Raw genomic sequence first — 27,270 nt, forward strand, 5'->3', positions numbered from 1 at the left:
CGGGGGTATCTGCAGGAGCAACACAGTCCAAGACAGGCTCTACTCCAGAGGCCTAGTGCACAAAAGTAGGATAAGGGATTAAGTCAGGCTATCTTGGTTATCCTGGCTCAATATATCTATGGAAGGAGGCTCTTCTGAGAACCAGAGTCCACCAGAAAACGTCTGTCCGACAGCGAATCTCTTCAGCTCTAGACAAAGGCGATCACTTTTTCTCTGCCTCCTGCCCTACACTCTCCCCACTGCACTTGCTGACTTATCTATCAGCGACTTACTCGACATTTCTTCCTAAATATAAATCAACTATGGATTTGGTCAGCTGGTCTCTCAATGCAATGGATACACTTTTTTGAGCTACTGACTTGGTAAACCAATTCCGAAGCTGTTAGAGGGCTTGAGACTGAGATCAATATGGACCAGAGCATCGGTTTCTGTCAGTCATATTGTTAAAATATGTGTTTTATTTTTTTATTTAATTTTCATTGTTTATTCATATGCCAATTTATGGTAATGTATCTTATTTTATTTGTTTATTATATCAAATTTGTATTACATTCGTATTATTTCAGTAATATTCTGTAATGCTACCACAACAATCCCTGTGTTGTGGCAATAAACAAAATGTTAATGCAGGATCGTTGAGTGTAATTTTTAACTTTAACACTCGACCCCACATCCCAAGCTAACCTGACCTGGAATGTTGGAGCAGACAGCAGGAAACATGACGCGGCGGCAGCAGGCAGGGAGGCTGGTCCTACGGTGACTGGAGCCTCAGGTAACCACGTCCCCACTCACGGACTCGGAAACGGTTCACGGGCTTTTTTTGGTGAAGTTCCTCGGCGGTCTATAACAGACGCCATTCATTTCTCTGCGGGACAAACTTTGCATCGACTCGTAATGTTAGGTGTAGCTTCGCGACTGGACAGGTGTTCTTCTTCCTTGTGTTTTTAATACAAAAGCGAGCCCCTTTCTCCGCATTTTTTTCCACACCCCTAGTTCCCGTTCTTTATTGAATCCACTGGACTCACCGGCACCTTGAAGGAGTTTGAACAGGTATGGAAACTTTATTTGAGTAACTCTCGTTTTTCGTTTGCGAGGCTAGTTGTTAAGCAATGGATGTTTTAGCAGTTAAGCATCTGCTCCAAACTTGTTAGCGTCTGCTAACTTGACTGCAGTAAACTACAATAATAACAGTGATAATAATAAGGTTGACAGTAATGATGATTTTTGAGGAACACGCTACAAATACACTCTTAAACTTACTTTCATCTACTGCTAGGGCTTTGTTGTGCTTCTATTGTATTATGGGATTTTATTGCATTTGTGGATTTATTGTGTAGAGCCCTTCAGTCTCATGAAAAGCGCTTTTAAATAAAATGTATTATTATTAAAACATATGTGTCCTATTATTATTCACACACTGTAATTAATGCGTTTCTAACATGAAACAGTTTTACACATTTGACTGTACCACTTTTTGAGTGGAACTTCTGTCATACATTTTTGGATTCACCTAGTCCTGCATGAGTTGTAGTAGCGTTTTGTAGCTAAAATCATCAACATTACACAGGAAATTCAGGTAAATAATTCAATGACAATATAAATTAATTGACAAATAAATATACATGTTTGTCTCTGTAACAATTACAATAATTTTATTAAACCAAATGAGTGAGAATGTACATAGATTCACCTTTAAGAGCTTGATCTAAGGTTCATTGTGTTTTATGGGATTTTATATTTTTGGATAAATAGAATTCAAGTAATTCTATTATCAGTACATTTAATTCTTGAATGGAGCTAGATTAGTTTCTAAGCCAGGGACGATACAACATTACATTAAACAATTCAAAACATGAGCAAATCATGGAGCAGGAAGGCAGAAGTCTTGAAGTAGATGTTAAAGATTAAAGTTCTGCATTAAAGATTGACAGTTCTGTCGGCCCTCTCACCTCTTCTAGTGTAAAGCTTCCCCTTGCCTTTCAAAGTGCCTTTGATGTCTTTATTCTCCAATGCTGCACCAGGACCATGTCCTCAGTAGATTCAGTCTGCCACGTTTAGTTTGGAGCACAGGAGGAGTTATGTACCAAATGAGCAGTTTAGGTGAGTTATACTTCCTTTTAAATTGTCTAAAGAAATTGGAATCGAAAAAATGCATTATCTTCCTGATATTTGCTGTCAACAAAGGAGTTTAAGAAATCCTAAGTTTACTCTGATGAAAAGTAATATTGTGTTCAGTACTTCATTCTTATCTTAGACTGGGTGTTAAACAATGTCAGAAAAAATTGAGAGAATAATTTTGCCTACATTTATAATACAAGCGAAATAAAATATAGCTACTGTTTAGCCTGAAACATAAACAAGTCACAAAAATAACTGACATTGAATTATAACACATTTCTCTAACAACCTGTTTGACACATGCTTATTCAGTAGTAGATGCCTGCAAATACATGCTAAAATAATCCCATATTCAAAAAGGAAAGACTTTTGTTTTCGATTTGTTACTGCTGAAGGTATGTTAATAAAAACAAAAAGAGAGAGATAGAGAAAAATAAATACTTATTGAGGCTTATTTTTCACTTGATCTTTCCACATGTGTTAACATTGTGAAGTATGTTGGTAGCACATTGTTAACAACAATGTTGTTTCGCGGTGTTGGAATGCTCCCTATTTTCATAAAAGACCTTTTCCACCTGTAAATGAATGTTTATGCTCAGAGGACTTGTTGAGTGATTGATTTAGGAGTAGAAGTAAACTAAAATAAAAATTATGAATGTTGCTGAATGCTGTTAGTTCAATCTTGTCTCCTCATTTCAGTTCTTTATGCATCTCACATTGAGTTTTAAAGTGACCCTATGGTCTCTTAACAAAACCTTTAGGGGTATGTGTTCTTAGAAGCACAGCTCACTTTAGAACTGGAGTAATCGGATTAAAGAAGTTGTCACCGGCTATCTGAAAATGAAGATCACAATAGCATGTTTTTCTCTAACTGTGCTGCCCAAGACTTTATTTAAGTTAAGACTCAGAGTTGTTTGGCCCACCAGTCATAGTTCACATTCCACCTTCATGTTTAAAACCTTGTTTACCCCTTTATCAGGCACACCATTTATTCTTCTGCCTACAAAACAATGCTCACAGTGATAAAGCTGCAGATATCAAGAGTTCACAAAGTTGATCTCATTACAGTCATGTCTGCAGTGAAACTTTTGGTGTGTTAAGAATATTGCATAATATTTATGGGAGACTGTAGACAATTTAGCCCATGGTAGAGATTTGTGCAGTACGGTCATTTACGTCATCGCACCTTTTGTTGCACTTTCTGAATTACTTACATTTCCTCATCACAACAAATAGCACACCTCTCTATCACTCTGCAGCTCATGTAGGCACACATGGGGGGGAGTGAAGTCAGAGTACTGACTGAGGGTATACATTTTTATTTATTATGTCAGAGTTAGTATTTGAATTAATTAGTTATAACTTGGAAGTAACACATGGCTAGGCCAATACATTTAAAGGGCAACTAATGCTTTGATTGAAGTGTTTCCTAAATTGATCTTGGGCCTTTATTGTACTCATCAGTATGTGTCTGTTTATACAAAACTCTCTTTTAATTGAAAGATTCACATTAGATAATGTGCTTAAGTCCCGCCCAGCCCTTCAGTCTCATGAAAAGCGCTTTTAAATAAAATGTATTTTTATTATTATTATTATTAAAACATATTTGTCCTATTATTATTTACACACTGTAATTAATGCTTGTCTAACATGAAACAGTTTTACACATTTGACTCTACCACTTTCTACATAATTTCATCATAAGAGTGAAACTTCTGTCATACATTTTTAGATTCACCTATTCCTGCATGCGTTCTAAGGTAAGGTAAGGTAAAACTAGTAGCGTGTTGTAACTAAAATCATCAACATTACACAGGAAATTCAGGTAAATAATTCAATGACAATATAAATTCATCGACAAATAAATATACATGTTTGTATGTCTACATGTCTCTCTGAAAAAATTAAAATAATTGTATTTAACCAAATGAGTGAGAATGTACATAGATCCACCTTTAAGAACCTGATCTAAGGTTCATTGTGTTTTATGGGATTTTATATTTTTGGATAAATAGAATTCAAGTATTTCTATTATCAGTACATTTAATGACTGAATGGAGCTAGTTTAGTTTCTGAGCCAGCGACGATACAACATTAGATTAAACAATTCAAAACGTGAGCAAATCATGGAGCAGGAAGGCAGAAGTCTTTAAGTAGATGTTAGTCCACATTAAAGATTGACAGTTTTGTCGGCCCTCTCACCTCTTCTAGTGTAAAGTTCCCTTTGCCTTTCAAAGTGCCTTTGATGTTGTCTTTATTCTCCAATGCTGCACCAGGACCATGTCCTCAGTAGATTCAGTCTGCCACGTTTAGTTTGGAGGACAGGAGGGGTTATGTACCAAATGAGCAGTTTAGGTGAGTTATACTTCCTTTTAAATTGTCTAAAGAAATTGGAATCGAAAAAAAGGCATAATCTTGCTGATATTTGTTGTCAACAAAGGAGCTCAAGAAATCCTAAATTTACTCTGATGAAAAGCTATATTGTGTTAAGTAGTTCATTCTTATCTTAGACTGGGTGTTAAACAATGTCAGAAAAAAATTGAGAGAATAATTTTGCCTACATTTATAATACAAGCGAAATAAAATATAGCTACTGTTTAGCCTGAAACATAAACACATTCAAGTCACAAAAATAACTGACATTGAATTATAACACATTTCTCTAACAACCTGTTTGACACATGCTTATTCAGTAGTAGATGCCTGCAAATACACGTCAAAATAATCCCATATTCAAAAAGGAAAGACTTTTGTTTTCGATTTGTTACTGCTGAAGGTATGTTAATAAAAACAAAAAGATAGAGATAGAGAAAAAGAAAGGCTTATTGAGGTTGATTTTTCAGTTGATTTTTTCAAATGTATTAACATTGTGAAATATATTAGTAGCACATTGTTAACAACAATGTTGTTTAGCGGTATTGGAATGCTCCCTATTTTCATAAAATACCTTTTCCACCTGTATGTATGAATGTTTATGTTCAGAGGACTTGTTGAGTGACTGATTTAGGAGTAGAAGTAAAATATGGCTAAAATAAAAATGATGAATGTTGCTGAATGCTGTTAGTTCAATCTTGTCTCCTCATTTCTGTTCTTTATGCTTCTCACATTGAGTTTTGAAGTGACCCTGAACTCTATGGTCTCTTAACAAAACCTTTAGGGGTATGTGTTCTTAGAAGCACAGCTCAATTTAGAACTGGAATAATCGGGTTAAAGAAGTTGTCACCGGCTATCTGAAAATGAAGATCACAATAGCATGTTTTTCTCTAACTGTGCTGCCCAAGTATTTATTTAAGTTAAGACTCAGAGTTGTTTGGCCCACCAGTCATAGTTCACATTCCACCTTCATGTTTAAAACCTTGTTTACCCCTTTATCAGGCACACCGTTTATTCTTCTGCCTACAAAACAATGCTCACAGTGATAAAGCTGCAGATATCAAGAGTTCACAAAGTTGATCTCATTACAGTCATGTCTGCAGTGAAACTTTTGGTGTGTTAAGAATATTGCGTAATATTTGTGGGAGACTGTAGAGTCGGGGTGCTCACACTTTTTTGAATCTAGGAAAGAAATACTTGGTTGGGTTTCCACATTGCCCTTTGATTTAAGTAATTTTACTGAAAGTTACCACATTTATCTATTCACGGGAGAAATGTGATTGTGCCTCTTAGTCTTAGTCAGGACACAAGCTGCAGAGTTCTGAATGAGCTGAATAGTTCTGAGAGACTTCCCTCTTAATCTTCCTGTCCTGCACAATAGTAGTAGAAGTTTTAATTTAAAATAGATTTTCTTTCTTGGTTTTATTAAAAGGGGCAGACTCACCCTCACCCTGTGATTAAAGGCAGAGAGGATCATATAATACTGCAGTTCTGGCTCCTGGTCCGAGCTCTGAGTTGTCAGTTGATCAAGGGCTAATAAAACTGTCCACATTTCTAGAATTTAGATCCACTCCATCCAAAGTGTGATGGATGCAGTCTCTCCTAATCAGACCAAGTTTTCCCCAAAAAGAACTACAGTCGTTAACAAAGCCGGCGATTAAATGATGAATAGCGACTAAACATGTCATCACTGGCCATATTGGGCAGGGGTCCAGAGGACACTACAGAGTCCGACATTGTTTGTGCATATGCACACACTGACTGAACATTAATTTTGGTGACCTCCAATCGGTGTTATCAGGTGTCATTTCCATCAAATTTATCTTACTGTATTAACATGTTGCTTTAGCCAGCAGGTTTAAATTTGATTCAGTTTCCCCTGCTCTGGCCCCAGGAATGTAAACTAAAGTCGCTGGCTTTGCTAATTTAACGTTTCAAATTCGTGAATAAACGTCTAACTATGCAGTGCTCGAAATACCCGCCAGCAGTGAATGCGGATGAAAAATTAAACAACCTGCAATTTTGCAGAATAACAATAAAGTGCGTTTGCGATATTATCGTGCTTTTTAAAAATGTGATTGACTGCAAAGTTTGCGATTGTATTTAATTTTATGTTCATTTCTTTACTTTGCACTGAAGTCTGTGTAATTTATTATTGACTTATACATATTAATTTTTAGACCACATTTTAAAGCATTTGCAATGAATATCATGTCTGTTTACAAGTGTAATTAAAGTATCTAAATAAACCTCCATTTATTTCAAAGTATGCTTAATTTGCCTTTATCTTAAAAATGGCATAATAACTTTATCTTAACAATCACAAAGAAATACATTTTACTGTAAAGTTAATTATTTATTATTATTAGAGAAAACATACATGAAAGAGGACATTGAGAAAATATAAATATTTAATTGCAATATTGAGGAAAATAATTGCAATTAGATGATTTCAATAATCATTCATCCCTAGCGCTACTCCTAGTTATTTAATTTATGTATGATTGTATACATTGTTTTCATTTTTCTTCAAGCCTACATACATTTTGTTTGTTTCTTAAAGGATAAGGTTTAGTTTGTTCTTTATATGTATATATATATACACTTCTAGTTGTAGTATCCATCCATCCATCCATCCATATAAAAGCGTATTGTTCCCAATTAGTCATAATGTAATGGTGTATTAATATAAGTGTGTGTTTAAAGATTGACGTATTGGGCACCCCTGTTCTAGGTCAATGAACTTCACCTCCAATCTAGCTAACAATCTACAATTTAAACAACTGCCATTATCGCTCAAGGTGGTCTGAGCGTAACTAAACATCTGACACACCGAGCAGTACAGAACTGGGGAGGGGGAGGAAAAAAACGAATACGCTCACCAGGAAGTCTTTCAAACTTTGTTTTCAGGGCCCAAGTTGACTCAAAAGGATGTTGCTACAAAGTTAATATTGATTTTAAAAAAGCTCCAGTAACAAAGACAATTAGACGAGAACGATCTTTCTGCTCGGAGGGTGAGAGATGCTATGCAGTGTGGGTGTGACTCTGCACCTGAACACTCTTTGAGTGTGTGAACGCTACTGAATTTGTTAATGCTTATTCATTCTTCTTGGAAACCATCTTCCTTCTCTGACTTATTTCAGTGATATCTGCTCAGTTTATATAAAGCATACAGTAGATTTAAAGTGAAGTAGTGTTCTAGTCAGTGAATAGAACATGTAGTGAATGCTGTTCACTAAGGCTGAACGATTATTGAAAATGACGATTATTTTCCTGAATATTGCCATTGCGATTAAAATATGCAATTATTATTAATGTCCTCTTTTTTATGCATTTTTCATCTAATACAATCAATAATTAACTTTACAGTAAAATGTATTTATTTGTGATTGTTAAGATAAAGTTATGAAGCCTGTTTTAGGATAAAAGCAAATTAAGTATGCGTTCAAATAAAGGTAGAATGTTAATTTAATTACAGTTGTAAACAGACATAATATATTACTTATTACTATATTCAGTGCAAATACTTTAAAAACTTCTTTAAAAACGTGCTAAAAGTGTGGTGTAAATATATGTATTAGTCAATGATCAATCAAACTTCAGTGCAGAGTAAAGAAAGTTACAAACACTTATTCTGCCTTTTCTTACTGCACATTTCATTTTTGTACCGTTGCTCTTGTTACTCATATTTAAGTGCATCTCCTGTCATACACATCAATATATTGTAATTCATACAATTAGAATTGTGTGATTGTACAAGGTAACAAACTTTGACATAGCACACACACAAACATGCCATCACACACAGACACCCCGGCAGTCACACCCTCAATTCAAATTTACGAACCGATTTCAGGATGTAAACGTGTTGAAAACACATTCGGTTTCTTTCAATTATATGTGCTGTCATCATGAGTCAGACAGAGATTTGAAGGGTCTTGTTGTGACGCTGATACTACATGTTGTTCCATGTTGTTGAGACACTGGTAGCATTTAATCCACACAGTTGTCATGTAATGCTACTCTTTAGCTTCTGTAGATCGTAGAGATCAACGGGTTAGTTTTATCTCTCTCTCTTGTTCGGCTAGGCGCCGCAATATCATTTCCGACGGCTGGGAAATGAAATTAACAACATTAAATAAAATCGAAACCTTCGCGATATAATAATCACATTTTTTAATATTGCCATTATATCGCAAATGCGATTAATCGTTCAGCCCTTCTGCACTATACTGTAGTAATCCATAACACATCTCAAGGACAGTATTTTGTTAATTTTATTGAACTAGAAATGCTTCTAGATGTTAGCATAACATCCGCTTCTTCTTGCCAAGATTGCATTTAAAGAGTTTGAAGGAGAATGGAATGCAATATTTCTGTTTTGCTGACTTTAACTTCTAATCGGGTATTGTTTTTTGTTTTTTTGAGGAAGCACTGTAAAAGCTTCACGATTTCTTTACAAAATATTATTTCACACATCAAGTTAACACTTTTGTTCACAATTTTTGATCGTGACAGATTTATTAATATCAAGATAAGCAGGATTTGCACCTCCAACAAAGCATGTTGTGTTGCAGAGTCTGTAAAAGGACAGAAAATTGGTAGTTAATCGAAAAAGCGCTTTACAATTTTTACTCTGTACGTCACTTTAACCAGAGAGTAATTGCTTCTTTGATTTGCTTGTTCTTGAATTAACTTTTGTCTCTCAGGTTTTGTATTGATTTTCACAGTGTGAGTTACTCCTGAGCTACGGTCAGTGACAAAGGAGGAAGTGTAGGTTCGAAAACTAAGGTCTTGATCATTGACAGGTGATTGTGTAGTCGCTTTTTCCATGTTGCAGAAAGTAGTTGATTTGACATAGACTAGTGTTGTGTAAGCTGAATCCTGTAAATGAATTCCACTATGGACCCGTCAATTATTTTCTTCTGAAAAGAAGTGCAGAATGCCAAAGCTTCTCTGATTGAAGTACAGTTTCTTGTAGCACTTTATAGTTAAGATGGCAAATTAGACAAAATACTGTACGTGTTCCAGTTTGAATTTGAAATGAACACAAATGTACACAGGAAAGCACATGCTGATCCAGGACATCAGTTTACAATGCAACAGTATTATATGGTAATATAGCAGCTATTTCCATCTCTGCAACTCTGTCAGACACTGACGTAACTCCAAGACACAAGCAATACCCTACCTGAAGCCAAAGTTGGTGTTGCTTGAAGCGATGGTGCAAGGGCTGCAGCCTTTTGAATATGTTACAGTTTTTCTCAGTTGGCAGGACTATGCCAATGTTTTCCACAGCTTTTAAAAGGCCTGCAGCATACCTTGCAGCAACCTAGGTTTGAAACAATCTTAAGGAAAGACTTCCTATTCATGGTAGGAAAAGGAATACGTAAGAGGTGGAAGGATCTAAACACTGTCTGCAGGGATTCTTGCAATAAAAGAAGCAAAGGCCAAGACTGTGATACATGATGACCCTGAGAAACAGCAGAAGATGTCTAATATCACAACAAATATATATATTAAAAAATAACTACCAATCATTTTGCAACTGAAAATTACTCCAAGGATACTGTCGACCTGGAGGGATACCATCAGCTTGATACAAACTTCTGAAAAAGCTTAAAGCAGAACTTATTATTATTTTAATAGCACTCTTTTGACCTTCATTCAATATTTGTATAACTTTAATGATGATGCTTATAAATGCAGCCTTAAGGAGTCACAAGCCTGGATAAATGCAGAGGGTTGTGTGGAAAGGCCATCGAATGTAAAATAGAGGAGTTTGTAAGGAATGTCCTGGAAGTGAAAATATTGTCAGATAGACTGATGAGTCTGAAGCGTTAAATTGAAGGTGTGATGTTAAATATTATTAGTGGCTATGCCCTACAGGAGTGGTGTGAATAAGAGGAGAAGGAAACATTCTGGAGTGAGGTATATTAAGTTTTGCAGAATGTGCCCAGAGGTGAGAGAGTGGTAATTGATGCAGACTTCAATAGGCATGTTGGTGTAGTAAATAGAGGTGATGAAGAAGTAATGGGCAGTTTTGGTATCCAGGACAGGAACAAAGAGGGACAGATGGTGGTAGACTTTGCAAAAGGGATGGAAATGGCTGTAGTGAATACTTTTTTCCAGGACTGACATGAACATAGGGTAACTTGTAATATAGATTGGAGGTAGGAGCACACAGGTAGACTACATCTTGTATAGACGATGTAATCTGAAGGAGATCAGTAACTGCAAAGGTAGTGGTGGGTAAGAGTTTAGCAAGTCAGCATAGGATGGTGCTCTTTAGGATGAATATGGTGACAACAAAGACGAAGAGGACAAAGGCAGAACAAAGGACAAAGTGGTGGAAGCTGAATGAATGAGGAAAATGAAAGAGAGCAAACGGTAGAAGAGGTGACTACTGTGAAGAAGCAAAGATTAGTAAAGGTGAAGTGAGGAAGGAATTGAAAAGGATGAATAATGGACAGGCAGTTGGTGCTGATGATATACCTGTGGAGGTATGGAAGTATGGAGTTTCTGGTTAGTCTATTCAACAAGATCTTAGAGAGTGAGGAGATGCATGAGGAATGGAGAACAAGTGTAATGGTGCCTATCTTTAAGAATAAGGGAGATGTTCAGAATTGCAGTTACTATAGAGGAATAAAGTTGATGAGCCTGAGAGCAGAAGTCAGCATTTGTGAGCAACAGTATGGTTTCATGCCTAGAAAGACTACTACAGATGCAGTATTTGCTTTAAGATTGTTGGTAGAAAAATATAGAGAAGGTCAGAGGGAGCTGCATTGTGCCTTTGTAGATCTAGAACAGCCTATGACGGGGTGCAGAGAGAGGAACTATGGTACTGTATATGGGAGTAGCACAGAAGTATGTTAGACTGGTGCAGGACATGTATGCCAACTGTGAGACAGCGCTGAGGTGTGCTGTAGGTGTGTCAGTAGTTCAAGGTGGGGTTGGGACTACATCAGGGCTTGACTCTGAGTCCCTTCTTGTTTGCGGTGGTGATGGACGGACTGACAGACGAAGTTTGACAGGAATCTCCATGGACAATGATGTTTGCAGATGACATTGTGATCTGTGGTGAGAGCAGAGACTAGGGGAAGGAATAGCTGGAGAGGTAGAGATATGTTCTAGAAAATAAGAGAAATGAAGGTTAGTCGCAGCAAGACAGAATGTGTGTGTATGAGAGGAACCCAAGTGGAGCCATGAGGTTACAGGGAGTGGAGATGAAGAAGGTGGAGGTTGAGGATTTTAGGGTCAATATTCTAAATTTTTATTTTCTAATCGCCCTCATGTTGACTTAGATTACTCTAAATAACCCCAACCCTGTTTATTTTTAGAGTTATAGAAAACAATGTATTCCAACCCCGAGTCAACATGTGGATGAGTAGAAAATTTGTGAAGTTTGAATTGTGGATATCATTCTAAGCATTAACAATGTTTTGTACTCTATTTTTACTGCAGTGTGTCCTATAGGCTGAATCAGAACGTTATAACTATGTTCTTATGCAAAGCATTTTGTGACTCTGAGAGGATATATATTATCTATCTTAACCAGGTCTTTCTTAACAGCTGTGTTGTACACAGATTCTTATTTTGAGAGAGAAAGTGGTAAAACAATTCATGTGGGTAACGCTTACTTGTCAGAATGGTTGGTGGAAAATGAATCCTTCTTCAGTGAGAGCAAAACAATTTAATAAGATGATGAAAATAAGGATAATGTGAAGATTAGATATCTTAAAAGCAAATGTAGTTTTTGTATCATACCGATTTAACCCATACACGTATAGAGGGATCAATGAAGTTTATCTTATCAGGATCCAAAAGTGGTGGCAAGGTGGTTTTTCCTGGTAAAAAAAAATACATCTGTTTTTATTCAGTTTAACTAAAATTAGACTGCAAAATGCTTTGTGATTTTTATAGATTTAATTTAATACAGTTCCATGTTTTCCATGATTTAAGAGAGACTAGTTATCATAATCATTTTTTACATTTCTGATCAAATTAAATCGTAGTTTTGAACAAACTAAAGTAAAGTACTGTGTGTTGTACATGTTACTGTTCCTTTAAGTCTGAAACAGGTGAGGGAGGGGGAACAAATGTAAGTAAGTAAGTAATTTTTTTTTTGTATAGCGCTTTTCTAGACCAGGGTCTCAAAGCGCTTAAACAATCAAAACAATATTCAATAAAGTATATACTTTAAAGGGCAAGATAAAACTGATAACACAACAGGAGTTCTAGAAAATCAAGGAAAAGCCTGAACAAATATAAACGTCTTAAGATGTGAGCGCGAGCCTGTAGCAACAGTGCTGCGTGAAGTTACGTCGTATACCGTGACATTTTTATTGTCAAATAAAAGTAAAGTGAATGAGAGGGCTGCTCGTTTTTCATGAAAAAACTCTACGTAACATTTATATTTAATATCCACATTATACCAATACTTGTTTTAAAAAACTCAGCGAGCCGCATGAGAGGGCTGAAAGAGCCGCGGGTTGCCGACCCCTGGTCTAGAGACAGTTGCACTGAAGAAAAGGCAGGAAGCAGAGCTGGAGGTAGCAGAGATGATGAGGTTCTCTTTGGGAGTGACGAAGATGGATAGGATCAGGAATGAGTCAACCAGAGGAACAGTAAATGTTAGATGTTTTGGAGATAAGATTGGATAAGCCAGAATGAGATGGTTTGGTCATGTACAGAGGAGGGATAGTGAGTATATTGGTAGAAGGATGCTGGGGTTGTAACTGCCAGGCAGGAGAAGGTTTATGAATGTAGTGAAAGAGGACATGAAGTTGGTTGGTGTGAGATGGGGATACAGAGAAGAGACTTAAGTGGAGGAGGTTGATTCGGTGTGGCGACCCCTGAAGGGAGCAGCCAAAAGGAAAAGAAGAAAAAGATGATCAGACATATATTTTAACTGTGTATTGTTTTTGATTGTTAAAGCGCTTTGTGACCCTAGTCTAGAAAGGCGCTTTACAATTAACCTTTACTTACTTACTTACAATATACATACAACCATTTGAATGACACCCTCTAATTTGGTCTGTGTACTTTATAGGTTCCTATTGTGAAAAGATCAGTCATACTAAATCAATGTGGTATTTTCGTGTCATCTTGACATTAGTTTTGTTGATAATGTTCGAAAATATGTTTATTGTCAACACCCAATTTTCTTTAATTTTTTTTTGTGGTGTTGACAGTACATTGGATTAAGAAAAACGTTAATCTTGATGTGTTTTTGTTGAGATGACTTCAGTGATTACAAAAAATGTAAGCAACGTTGTGTTTCACAGAGGCTGCATTTGGTTGTTTTGTGTATTTATTTTTCCTGACTATTTTCTGTGTTGAATGAGTTTTCCGTAAATTATAAGCTGCTGTACTTTTGGTTGATGGTGTGAGTCCCTGGTGATCTTTTTGGCAACAACTATCTACTGATTCAAAACTGTGAAATACTGTGTTGCATCACTCAGAGTTCCCATGTTATTTGTTCATGGCCAGAGGCCGATTACACAAAACTCACGTGGGTCGGTTTGAGGAATGATACAGGAAAGTTGTGGAGTGACTCCTTCCACAGAAAGAACATCAAAGTTTTAGCTCCTTTTGTGACTGTATGTTGATTTCTTGAACAATTGTCATATTTAAAATTTTCTTTTTGGACTATAGTACTTGCAATACTATAACCAGACACATGCTGGACCTGCACCAGCCCCTGCTACAGGATCTTTACATCACTTGTGTCACACTCTGTGATGCAAGACAGTGTGTATTGTGGTCTTCATCCGAAATGTGGTCTCCCTTTAGGCAAAAACGGTATCTCATACGTCCACCAGTGTCGCCAAAATCACACCACTCTACATCAACTCAAAACTACATAGTGTTTCTTTCATTTCCTTGGATGATAAATTACACTCCTTTTATAGACTTGTCATATGTTTTCTTTTTCAAACTGAGGACCAGTCTTTTAGCAAGAGAGGGAATGCAATATCAAACTTATCTACATAAGATAACTGTTCATTAAAAAAAAAAATTTTCAACTTATTATTTTTTAATATATTCTAAGAATGCACCAGAGGGAGTGACCATTTAACTGTATAATACAAGTGGAACTTGAATTTGAACTGAATTTGAATTAATTAAAGTAATCACATTTAACAGAAGAATACAACCATGACTACTGGATCATCTTTTTGCACCTTTGGAAACTTCAATGAGCTGAGTCTACACAGCTAACAGCAGGATAATTGCATCGTAATTGAAAAAAGAGAATGTCACTGGGCAGCCTTTTCTCTGTTTAGCAAAATTGTACAGCTAATACTACAGCACTTTTATCCATGTAAATGATTGGCTTATTCTTGACTACACGTCATTCAGGGATCAGTAGTCTGATGACACTGTAGACATGAGCTCTGCAACCACAAATTAGTGTTTGGCATTTTTTTGAAGTAACGTGTTAGCCTTCATGTCTTCACGCCCTCAGGAATATACTTGAAAATGTCAAATATTTCATGTTGTTGTCACAGCATAAACTGTCATTGCAAATCAAGAAACTCGAAGTAAGTAAGTAAGTTAAGGCTATTGGTATAGCGTCTTTCTAGACCAAAGTGCTTTCATAATCAAAAACAATATACAATTAAAATGCATGCCTTAAAAGGCCAAGACACATAAGAGAAACACAGGTGTCCCAGAAAATCAGGAAAAAGCCTGAACAAATAAGAATTTCTAAGATGTTTCTTGAAGGAGTCAGTAGACTCCATCAAATGCAGAGAGAGGAAGATCGTTCCAAAGCTTAGGAGCAACAGCCTGGAACGATTTCCCCCCTCTGGTCCGGAAGCGTGTGCGAGGAACCATCAGTAGATTCTGATCCACAGACCTAAGAGCCTGAGCTATGGGTGTAAGACTGGATCAGATCACTGATGTAAGGAGGAGCCTGCGTGAAATAGCTCTGAAAGAAAGAACCAGAATTTTAAAATGGATCCTTTAAGAAATTGGCAGCCAGTGAATAGTTTTAAGGATCGGGGAAATGTGAGTTCTTCTAATAGAGCGGGTCAGAATTCTCGCTGCAGAGTTTTGTATTAACTGCAGGCAACAGAGTTCTTGTTTAGACATGAAAATAAACTGTTACAATAGTCTAAACGAGAAGACACAAACACAAGGATTATAAACTCCAGATTGTGTTGTGACATCATTTTCCAAAATTTAGAGATTTTCCTCAGTTGAAGGAAACATTTTATGATCAGTTTTCTGCAGTGTTGTACTAGAGACATATCTTTGTCAAATACAACACCCAGGTTTCTCAGGCCTAAGTACTGACTCAACACTGGAACCTTATCATCATGTGCAATAACCAAAGTTTCAGTTTTGTCCACTTTTAGCTGCAAAGTGTTTTCATTCAGTCACTGTTTGATTTCTAGCAAACAATTGACTAAGCTGTTCAGCCTCTGGGGCTCAGTTTTATCATATGAGCAGTAGAGCTGGATGTCATCAGCAAAAATGTGGTAAGACACATCAGGAAATCTCTGAATGATTTTACCCAGGGGAATCAAGTACAGCAAACTCCACACATTAGATACGCTGATTCAGACATTATTAAATTGGCAGATAAACTGAAACTGTGCATGAACATCTTTCTCTATAAACAACAGCCAAACAAAACCCACCACAACAGAGATCGGGCTTCCCTTCAACAGAGTAGTCAGCAGATCAGAGTTCATTAAGATGAATAAACTATTCCTCTCTCTGCCATGTCCCTGAAAGACGCAATAAATCCAACTTTTCTCTTGTGAAGAGATCATTCAGAGAAAAGGATTTATTTGCAATGGAGCGAGCATTCAACAGGCCGATATGCAGCCCTGATGACGTCTCTGAGCCAGTGACAGCGGAGCACAGCGGGTCCTTTCGAAGGCTACTCGAGGCAAACAAAAGCACTGACGCGCTGTCACACACATCACAGGGAGGAATGTAGCGCAGACATGAGCATGTCCGATGATGTCAGAGTCCAGGCGAGCTGTAGCGTGTCTTCTCTTGACTTGTACACCAGAACGAACCTCTTCTCGATTTCTTGCGGAACTCATCCGGTATCCCAGAGAGCAGCAGATATTCCGTCATGATCATAAATCCATAAGGCTTGAGGCATATCCTTGAGAGATGAGCGTAATATTAACATAAATAATTGAGAAAACAACTTTTTTAACACTCAATAGCAGGAGCCAACTTGAGGTTCTGGTAATCACAGGCTCCGCCAGAAGTGAAGTCTGGCTTGAGGCCCCCTCGTAGTCCTTGACCAAAGATTATATTGTCTTTAGATGATTCCTTAAATTGTGAATTTTAATGTGATCATGTGAGCTGCCAAATTGATAACAATAATGATGCTACAAATATTGCTTATACTTCTACACTCAATGTAACAAATCACAGATACATGAAAAATCTGTATCTGTCATAATAACAGCCAATATTGGGATTTTAGTATGCTACATTTTAATCTTGACAATCATTAAGATTTTATAGAAACATAATGAGTGAAAAGGTCCATTATCTTTTTTTTTTCTTTTTTTTTTTTACAAATGCAATCTCTTGACTCATTAGGAAGAATCAGAATATCACTTTTGATCCCCTTTCTTTATTCTCTGATATTTGCATTTATATGAAAGATTTACATTTTGGTTTACATTTGAGTTTTGTGTCATTATGGGAAGGGTCAGGTCTGTTTGGCAGGATTTAGTTTGGAACATTATTACCAGTTGTGTTTTATTACATAATTATGTATTCTTTTTTGTGTCTAGTGAGCCCAGTCAAAAAAAACAAAAAAAAACGTATACTACAACTATAATTACTTTTCCCTTTGTAACAAGGACCTGTGCTTAAACTGTTTACCCAGTTTCCTTGGTATGTGTCATTATAGACACTGAAATATACCTTGGAACATACTTCAAATCCTGCTTCTATGAACTTGCGCGTTTAAATATTGTTCTATTGGTGTCGTTTTTTTTTTTTTTTTTTAATCCCTTATTAGTCCCGCGAGGGGAAATTCGGTAGTGCTTTTGACAGCCATTCACACATATTTTGGAAAAATAAATAACACTGTCTCTAACGAGAGATGCCGCAGGCCTTGTCATTATGAAAACAAGAATTCAAATATGTCATGTGGGTGGAGTTTCAAACAGGGACAAGAACAAAGGCTTCTTTTCACCGCCCCATTGTCTAAATAAGCACTTCAATAGCGGCCCCAGCTGAAATTCTGCCTATCATGTTGTGATGCCTACCCTACATTCAAATCCTCTGATGTTGCAAGTTTGAGACCTTTGAGGCGTATAGAGGCTGGCAAGTAATGGCTGGTACATCCTTTGTGTGTTTGTTTTTTTACATTTTAACTTGCATAAGCAGTTTTTGTCTGTATTTGTTGAGTTGCTCATCCTGAAGGAGGATATGTTTGTTGACTTCCCAACACACATATTTGTCTTTTTATGTCACAGGTTCGGAGATGGATGAGGCAGAGAAATACAAACAGCGACTGGAGGCTATTGCTGTGAGTATACACGTGCACTAATAGAAATACCAAACAGTCAAATAATGCAATTATCAAGGATTATTTTGTGTTGGTCTTGTGCTTGAGTTTTCGGCGTAAAAATGGACACGGACCAGAAGTGGATATTAATTCTTCTGGTTAATCGTATCATTTTTCTTTTTTGATGAGTTAACTTACGGCACATTCAGTACTGTAGACCTGATGTCCTTTTTTCTAATTATTTAGAAAATGAAACCACAAGTAAGTATTCTAACTGAGACTGGCATTTTTTGAACCCCCTAAAAGATGCAACTCATTGTGTGCATTCTGGGTACAAATGTTTCTTGCTTTGTATATACGTTTGGTTTTTTTAGGAGAGGAAGCAGCAACAAGAAGAAGAGGACAGACGCAGGCGAGAGATGGAAGATGAAAAAATAAGACTTCATCAGCTCAAGGTTTGACAGAATAAAAGTCTGTTTTGAAGTCAAAATGTACACAACCTTTATTACTCTTGTCTCAAAATCCTCCACATATATTTTGTTTTAGACACACACTCCCATGGTTACACATGTTGCTCTAAAAACTTTTTGTTTTCCAATGTTCATGAGGTGGAAATGGTTATTTTCCCATTTCCATCAGATAGTACTGGATTTTGTCTAGAAAATGTTTGTGTGCATACAAGTCAATGACATTTCAGTTCTGGAAATAAAGGTTGAAGTCAGTAACAGGCCTCCCAAGTCACACAATGTGATGTTTTAACACCAAATCTTACATTCATCATCTATGACATCAACCTTAACCTCAAAATCGCTGAAGACATCACTCAGAGGAAGCTGCTGTGTGAATGTTGTCTCTGCCCTGTCCCACTAGCAGAAATGGCACAGAGAAGCTATTTTCCAAACTGCAGGAAAATATACACGGAGGGTTTTTTGGACACATATTTGGGAAGGAAGTCACTGGCAAATAGGATTTGAGATGTTTAAATATCCTTCCCACTCGTTGTTAGTGATACCCTGAACAGTACCTTAATTCATTTTGATTTAAACATATTTCTTATAAGTGACACACACAGCGTTTATCACACAATTGGCCTGCTAACAGCAGAGGATAGGTTGCTTTGCTTTCATTAGCCAAGATTCATTATTTATAATTGAAAAGTATTTTGGTGGATTTGCTGATTTCACTTAGTGGGGTCATGGGGCTGGAGTCTATTCCAGCTACTTTGCACAAGAGGCGAGGGACACCCTTAACCGGTTGCACTCACACCTACAGACTTTTTAGAATACGCGATCAACCTCTGTATGTTTTTGGTCTGTTGGATCAAACTTAAAACTTGCTGGCAGTCGTCCTAACCACTAAGCCAATTATTGTTAGATTAAATGTAATTTAAAAGCCACATTGGGAGTTCCACTAATGGTCTTTATTCTTTTTCACCCAGAGAAAGTCTCTCAGGGACCAGTGGCTGATGGAAGTTGTACCCTCTCCACCTACTATCCCTGAAGCCTGGACCCCACAGATAATGTATAAAGACAGGTTGGTTTTTTTAATTAACATGAGCTGTTATTGAGGTCGTTTTAAACAGTTTTGATGATTTTATATACGTCTTAATTTTTTTTACTATTTTTAAGAGGTCATGAACTGGACTTGTATAGTTGAAGGACACATGTTTTGAATATATACATATCAGGGACATGCGGTCAGGATAGGCAAGTGACGCGCGCCGGTTGCTGTATCTCTGAATGTTGCCAATGTATTGCTCACAGATAAGTTTATTTGCCTTGGTTTTCCACAGTCTGGTTGATGCCTTTAATCATTAACGTTTAATGTTTGTAAAGCTGTTATTTAGTTTCGCTGATCAGTAATACAACCGCAGTGAACGGGTAAAGTTGGAGGCACGCACCACTGTGCCTCCGAAAAAAGTATGTTGCATTTCCAATTAGACGGAGAGACTTTTAAAACTAAAAGAAATAAGGTGGACTTTTACAACAAAACAACCGAGGTTTGTGTGGTGAGGCAAGGCGCATTGGACTTTATAAATAGAATATGATATTTAAAAAATACATTTTGGCCTTACTTAAAAAATTATTTGTTTTTCTCACGCTTATATTGACCCATTTAATAATATAGTAATTTAATTTAATAATAATTTCATAATTTATCTTTTCACCATAATAAACATTGTACGGTTAGCATAACTCTAGCCAATCACAGAACAAAAAAAAGGCGGGTCTATCACGGAAAGAACCGCGCAATATTAACCAATCATAAGCAAAAAAAAGTCTGGTCTAACTGTCATTACAGCATCACTTGTTTAACGCCGTCGCTCGGGATTCTTTAATCTTGAGCCAAACTTTAATCTGGAGAGTTTTCACTAAACTTTATGGTAAATTCCCCAAACGCCATTTAATAGGAGGAAATAAATGCTCAGCTTTCAAATTAAGAGCATTGGATCAGTTGCGTCTTCCTTGTTGTCATTTATTATCACGATCATACTCTATACTGTTTAAATCCACGGTTGCTCTTTTTAAATTCTTCATTAGTTCATCTTTTTCTATATCCATTGATTGTTTAAAATTAATTTAGATTTAGATTTTCAGCCAATTAAAAGGTCTCAGGTAATTAAAAATGGCAGGTTGAAGATTTTGAATGTACAACTTTAAAAAAAAAAAAAGATAATTCAAACTTAATATTTCAGCAGCATATCTTTGTCAAAGATGAGAGGTTTATGATGCTTTAAATAAATATTGATCCACAGTCGACGACTACCAATAATCTAGAAGATGTAGATAATATCCCACAAAATATCACAACAATTCAATATAGACTCGTTGAGAAAGTATCAAATCATATATTTTTAAACTTCATATGTGTGTAAAGAATGCTGATGAGATATGATATAACCAGTAGCCAATTGAATAAGCTTCCCTTTTGGGTTTATATACTTGTAACACTAGCACTAAAAGAGTCTGCCTCACCAACCATGAACCTCACGGCATGTCACTGATACATGTACTGTACTGTATATATATTTTTTATAATAATGGAAAGTAACTATTTCATATTTCCTATAGATCATCTGACACTCAGCAGTTGGAAGAGAAGGTTGGAGAACCCAGAGAACAAGGCGAAATGGTGAGATGTTGCATGCACACACACGCACACACACACACACACACACACACAGTTCATAATCATCGCCTTTTCATTACCATCATCATCTTTATCACCATCATCATCCTAAAAAACAAAATCCAGAAAATATTCTTGAGGTATCTTTTTGTCATTAATAATTGAGCCCTCGCATAATGTAGCTCTGATGCGGAACATTGTTCAAAGTGGCTACTTTAATCACAAACACTTCTGAATTCAGTGTGAGGATTGTTTCTTCTCTTCTCTTTCGTTTTGGAGGTCATGGGAGACACTGAGTGATTAACATGTAGTATCTGGGAAGTGCCTGTAATGTTTTCTACCCCTTTGCTCTCACAAAGCAGCAAATACTTATTCAGAATTAATTTACGTAGGTTTTATCCATTTTCATCATCATTTGTTGCTCCAAGCAAGTTTTAAAGGGATTGGTAACATCCCTCAACTAGTGAGAACCTGACCAAATGCGAAGCATTGGTTGAGAGTTCATTTTCATATTCCTGCCCTAAATTGAACTAACAATGGTTTGAATATTTACAAGAATGATCAGAGACAGAGTTTGAATGATATGCAAGTGAGACCATGCTCAGAAGAGAAGTGTCCTCCCCCTAAAACGAGGATCTGCCACGACAATTTTAACATGGACTTTGTACACAACTGTAAAACTTTTCCCTTTTTAGGTATAACAGTAATAGTTGCTTGGTTAATTGTTGGCAGTAGCTTCCAAGTTACTAGAGTTTCTTCAAATAATTAACTTAAAATAGGTGAAAGTTAATTTGAAAACATCTTATAAAATTCACTCCATCTGGACCAGGTGTTTTTTCCATTTTGCATTGAGTTTAAGGCTTATTTCCTCTGTTGTTATTACAGATTGTTCCTGTTTATTAATTTGGGGAATTTGCAGTTTTTCTAAAAAAGTACTCAATCTCAGATGGTGTAGCAGAGGTCTCAGAGGTATAAAGGTTACTAACATTAACATTTTCTGAACTGTTTTATTTGGTGTGATAGTAGTCGATCCACTTTGTCCATACATTATGTTCATAGTAGGTCTGTTATGTTTTAAGGAGGAGTCTCTCTCAATTTGGACAGTTGTTAAGTTTTTGTATTCTGCTTGCAATAAGGATGGATTAGATTGCAACGCACATTTTATCTAATTTTGATAGTTGCTGTTGAGATTTTTCACTGACAAAATTAAATTGATCAAAGAGAAAATCCCTCCCCTTTTGTGTGGAACCCCTGCTGTCACTGAGCCTGTTTCCACCTTGTGGGCCTTCTTTAAACCTATACCTCTGGCTGATATTTCGGCACTGGTGAGCAAGATGAAACCCTCCTCTTGCTCGTCCAACGTCCTTCCATGTTGGCTCTTCATTAAAGTTTTTGATGTAATTGGGCCCTGGGTTACCAAAATGGTAAACCTCTCCTTTTCCACAGGGGTTTTTCCCAATGCATTTAAGCATGCCATTGTGGAGCATTTACTCAAAAAGCCAGGCTTAGAACCGGCTGACCCCAGTCATTTCAGGCCTATTTCTTAGCTTTCATTCTTCTCTTAGAGAAGGTGTTGTCTGAGCAGCTGTCATTGGATCAGAACAACATCCATGAGAAGTTTCAGTCTGGCTTCCGCAAACATCACTCTACGGAGACAGCCTTACTGAGAGTGTCCAGTCTGGTCAATACACTGTTCTGGTTCTCTTGGATCTGTCGTCAGCCTTTGACACAGTTGATCACCAGATCCTGCTGAGAAGACTGAGGGTTGAACTGCGTTGCGTTGTTTAATTCCACAGTCTTGAAAGTAGTGGACGCGGGTTATGATCATGTTTGTTTCTGTAGATTCCGGGGGGGGGGGGTTGGAACGGTACGCTCTGTTGAGTTCAAAAACTTGATCAGACAGTGTCACATAAAGGTTAATCTAAAGATAGCATATATGTGGAACATTATTCTTTTTATTTATTTATGGAAACATGAATTGTAAGTGCTTTTGAAGTTGTAAATACCACTTTAAATCAAAATGTTTTGTTCAAGTTAAAGTTCAAGCAACTTTCTTTGACCCTGCAGGTTATTTCAGTTTGCAGCCTCACTGACAGAACATAGACAACAAAATAAATATAGCATCCACACTGTCAGCACCACAGGTTGTAATGCTCAATTAAAGATGGCAGAGACCAATGAAAATAAAAACAAAAGAAGTTAGTAATAGATTGACATTTGCCAGGCTGTGAAAATTCAGGGTACATAAACTTATCTGTAAACATTGCATTGGTCACATGCACAGATACAGCAACAACAATTTCATGTAACAACCCAGTTTGTGATGGCGGTGAGTCAGGCTTGAGTTTCACCCCTGTACTTTAACAGAATATGCAAATACAGCAACTTTGACTGTATCATATATAAAAATGAATTGTCAAAAATCATTAGTCATTATGTTTTGTTTTTTGTACTTGTCATCCCTGAAAGCACTTCATTACTACAGACTCATTTAAGCAGACTCTCATGACTTCACACAGCTGGCACTGAAATATGTTTGATATAATCAACTTTTTGAAAATATATTTACATATGCAAATGATGCCATAAGAATGTGTGATTTGCTACTATAGACCATTCAAACCCTCAAAAGAGGAAGCACAGCCTCAATCTTCACCAGAAAAGGAGCAAGCTTGGTATTGATTCTTCCACTGAATAACCCAAGTACATGGACATCAGACGATACTTAAATGAGATTTATGACTAATGAGTGGTGTTAAGAATCCCTCTTTCTTCATTCATGTGCGCACTTGACATCATCTCCAGTGCAAACTGTACAATAAACTTTCATTATATGAGTCTGAGACAATGTAAGTCTTAGGTTTCCTTCTTTATAATTTGCTTCATATCTCGCCAGTATCATATTGTTGTTGTTTGTGTTGAAAGGTGTGTTCTGTAATAACCTTATTTCTTCACTGTACTAAGTTTTAGTTAATCCTTTATACAGTTCTAGTCGTATTTGATTATTATTTCAGCCGATGAGGAGATGTCTTTTGTCTGTTTATTTGCTGATCACACGGCAGATTACAGTTTCTAATTATGCTAATCACCCCTGATGAGATGATTATTTGACATCATTTCAAATTTACAGCGTCTTCAAATTTAGTTAATTGGGTATGTAAAAAACAACAGGCAGAACTCTGCTTCTCTTTTTATTTAATGAGCATGATCACTAGATCTAGATCAACTCATACTTAATTTAAAAATATTTTTTTATCTGTATTTTCACTTACAATGGGTGTCAATGAGGTGGCACTAGAGACCTCTGCAGTTGACGTTACACAAAACTAAGTCCATTTGTCTGTTGGGCAGCTGAAAAAGTAATAATATTATATTCACATAAAGGGCACACACAACCAAGGTGCATTTATCATTATTTAAACATTGAATCCCAGGAATATAATATTTGAATTGCTTCTAATTCTAAACATTAATTTTGTCTTTTTTTCTTTCGATTATCAGGACATTTCTGCTCATAACCGACTGGGTAAGTAAGATCTAAAACTATCTTATTGAAAGATGTCTGCCCTAAATAAACCAAACTAAAACTCTAGGATTTCAGTCAGATAAAATAAAATGAATATTTTGTGAAATACTTCAAGCAGTACACTCATCAAATTACTGTAGAAGATTGTTGATGAGCTAGAGGAGCTCAAAATGTGTGTTTTCCCATAAATATCAAATGTGTTGAAGCAGAAACTTGTTTGTGACTAGCACATCCATCGTTTATTCAAGATTTTAAACAAATTTAAGAAAAATTTTGACTCATTTAATTTAATTATTTTGTGTTTAATTGAATGAAAACCTTCCTCAGATACAGCCCTAGCCACTGCTACTCTGCACATTGGAAAAGAAAATGGAACAGGTGTGTTTTGTGTAAACTCTTATGTGTAGCTGTGTGTTTGATACAAATGTAGCAATTGCAAAATAATTCAGAGATTTCCTGATGTTTCTTACCACATTTTTGCTGATGACATCCAGCTCTACTGCTCATTTGATCCAACTGTCAAGCTTAGTCAATTGTTTGCTAAAAATCAAACTATGGCTGAGTGAAAACACTTTACAGCTAAATGTGGACAAAACTGAAACACTGGTGATTGCTCCTGATGATAAGATTCCAGGGTTGAGTCAATACTTGGGTGACTTAGGTCAGTCTGTCAAACTGATCCTGAGAAACCTGGGTGTTGTATTTGACAAAGACATGTCTCTAGTACAGAACTGCAGAAAACTGACCAGAAACTGTTTCCTTCAACTGAGAAAAATCTCTAAATTTAGGGAAATGTTGTCACAACATGATCTTGAGCTTGTAATCCATGCGTTTGTGTCTTCTCGTCTGGACTATTGGAACAGTTGCAGTTGATGCAAAAGTATGCAACGAGAATTCTGACCTGCTCTAGTAGAAGAACTAGATCCTTAAAACTCTTTACTGGCTGCCAGTTTCTTCCAGGATCCACATAAAAATTCTGGTTCTTATTTTCAGAGCTATTCATGGCTCCTCCTTACATCAGTGATCTAATCCAGTCTTACTACCCAGCTCGGGCTCTGAGGTCTGTGGATCAGAATCTACTGATGGTTCCTCTCACACGGTTCAGGACCAGAGGAGAGAAATCCTTCCAGGCTGTTGCTCCTAAGCTTTGGAACGATCTTCCTCTCCCTCTGCGCTTGATGGAGTCAACTTTTTGCGTCCTATTCATATTTACTGTAAAAACAATTGAAGTATGAAGTAGTTGAAGTGGTTTAGAGTTTAGGTGAACAAAGTATTTTCAGTGGGTGGGGCTTAAGCATATTTTCTAATGTAAATATTTCAGTTAAAAGACAGTATTGTGCAAACAGACACATACTTATGAGAACAGTTGCAAGATATATTTAAGGGACACTCAAATCAACACATTATTTGCCCTTTAAGGTAATATATACTGACTCTTTTCTCCTGTCTGAGGCTCTTTTTACACTGTTTTGGCTCTAGTTGTTTTGTGTTTCCTTGTTAATACACCAAATTAATTTATTTTCTGTACTATTTTAGGACATTTCTGCGAAGACAGCACAGTTGTTGTCACTAAGGAAGTAGAGAGTCTGGGCATCCTCAATCCTTCACCAGGTCTGGACATAGGAGTCACAGTTGACAGACACAGTGACAGTCCCACCTACAGTTCTGCTCCAAGTATTGACAGCGATGGAGGAGAGATGATGGTGAGAGCCGAGTGCGTCATCACCACAGTCGAAGACGATGATACATCTGACGAGGTCGACATACAACGGTCAGAAGAGAGTCTGGTGTTTGAGTTTGAAGCTGCACCGAGCGTGGTTAAGCCAGTAGTCGGTCTTGTACCAGAGGAAAGGTTTCCTGAAGAGCTGCCACTAGTCCAACATGAAGGACATAGTGATGATTGTGCAGAAGAGGCTATAGAGGGTGCCCAACTCACAACCGTGCCGGTCTCCTTTGAGCTGTGGCCTAGCAATGTCTCGTCAGAACAAGAACCTGAGCAACATAGAGAACTTAAAGTGATGACAAGTGAGGATTACTGCAAGCCTGGGCAGTTCCAGGAAGTACCCCTGAACAAGAACCAATGTAACCACAGGCCGTTGTCAGAAGAGCAGGAGCCGATGCTGTCACCTACCAAAGAACACAGGACTGTGGAAGTGGAACCAGACAACATTAGTACTGAGATCCACGGTGAGACGAGACTCAACAAGGTAGAGACAAAATCCTGCAAGTGCTGCTCCGTCATGTAAAATTGTGAAGAGCGTCACCCAACTCTTTCAGCCCAAAACATGATGGATTTTTTTTATGAAGATTTTTTCGTTTCTGTAGGATCTTTGCCAAATCAGTCAATACCATACCACGACTGTTTAGATTTCCTCTGTTTTTTACACAACTAATTATCAACATTTAATGTAGAAGCTGTTGACACTCTCAACCACGTTATGATGTGAACATTTATTGAAGATAATTGTGATAAATCAACGGATGATGTAAGGAGCTAGTATTTAACCAAGACTTAACTTAAGAAGAACCTCTGTGTGTAAAAATGCTGTATGCGAAGATCAGTGGATCTGACTGCTTGAATGATTAAACTGACATTTCTTCTTCAGTGTTGGCTGTGTTTTGATTT

The 27,270-nt window shown here is 36.9% G+C and overlaps 1 protein-coding gene across 1 annotated transcript; it reads left to right on the forward strand.

Moving 5' to 3' along the window:
- Positions 1-780: 780 nt before the first annotated feature.
- On the forward strand, positions 781-27,210 carry palm3 (paralemmin 3). Its single transcript, XM_087779184.1, has 8 exons — positions 781-1,050; positions 17,958-18,010; positions 18,364-18,444; positions 19,428-19,522; positions 21,061-21,121; positions 24,620-24,644; positions 24,972-25,022; positions 26,181-27,210. The coding sequence occupies exons 2-8, from the start codon at positions 17,966-17,968 to the stop codon at positions 26,888-26,890; spliced, it is 1,068 nt and encodes a 355-aa protein (XP_087635310.1). The 5' UTR covers positions 781-1,050; positions 17,958-17,965; the 3' UTR covers positions 26,891-27,210.
- Positions 27,211-27,270: the final 60 nt, after the last annotated feature.

The sequence above is a fragment of the Callionymus lyra genome, chromosome 1 (assembly GCF_982586985.1).
Source record: "Callionymus lyra chromosome 1, fCalLyr1.hap1.1, whole genome shotgun sequence".
In the NCBI taxonomy this organism is placed as follows: domain Eukaryota; kingdom Metazoa; phylum Chordata; class Actinopteri; order Syngnathiformes; family Callionymidae; genus Callionymus; species Callionymus lyra.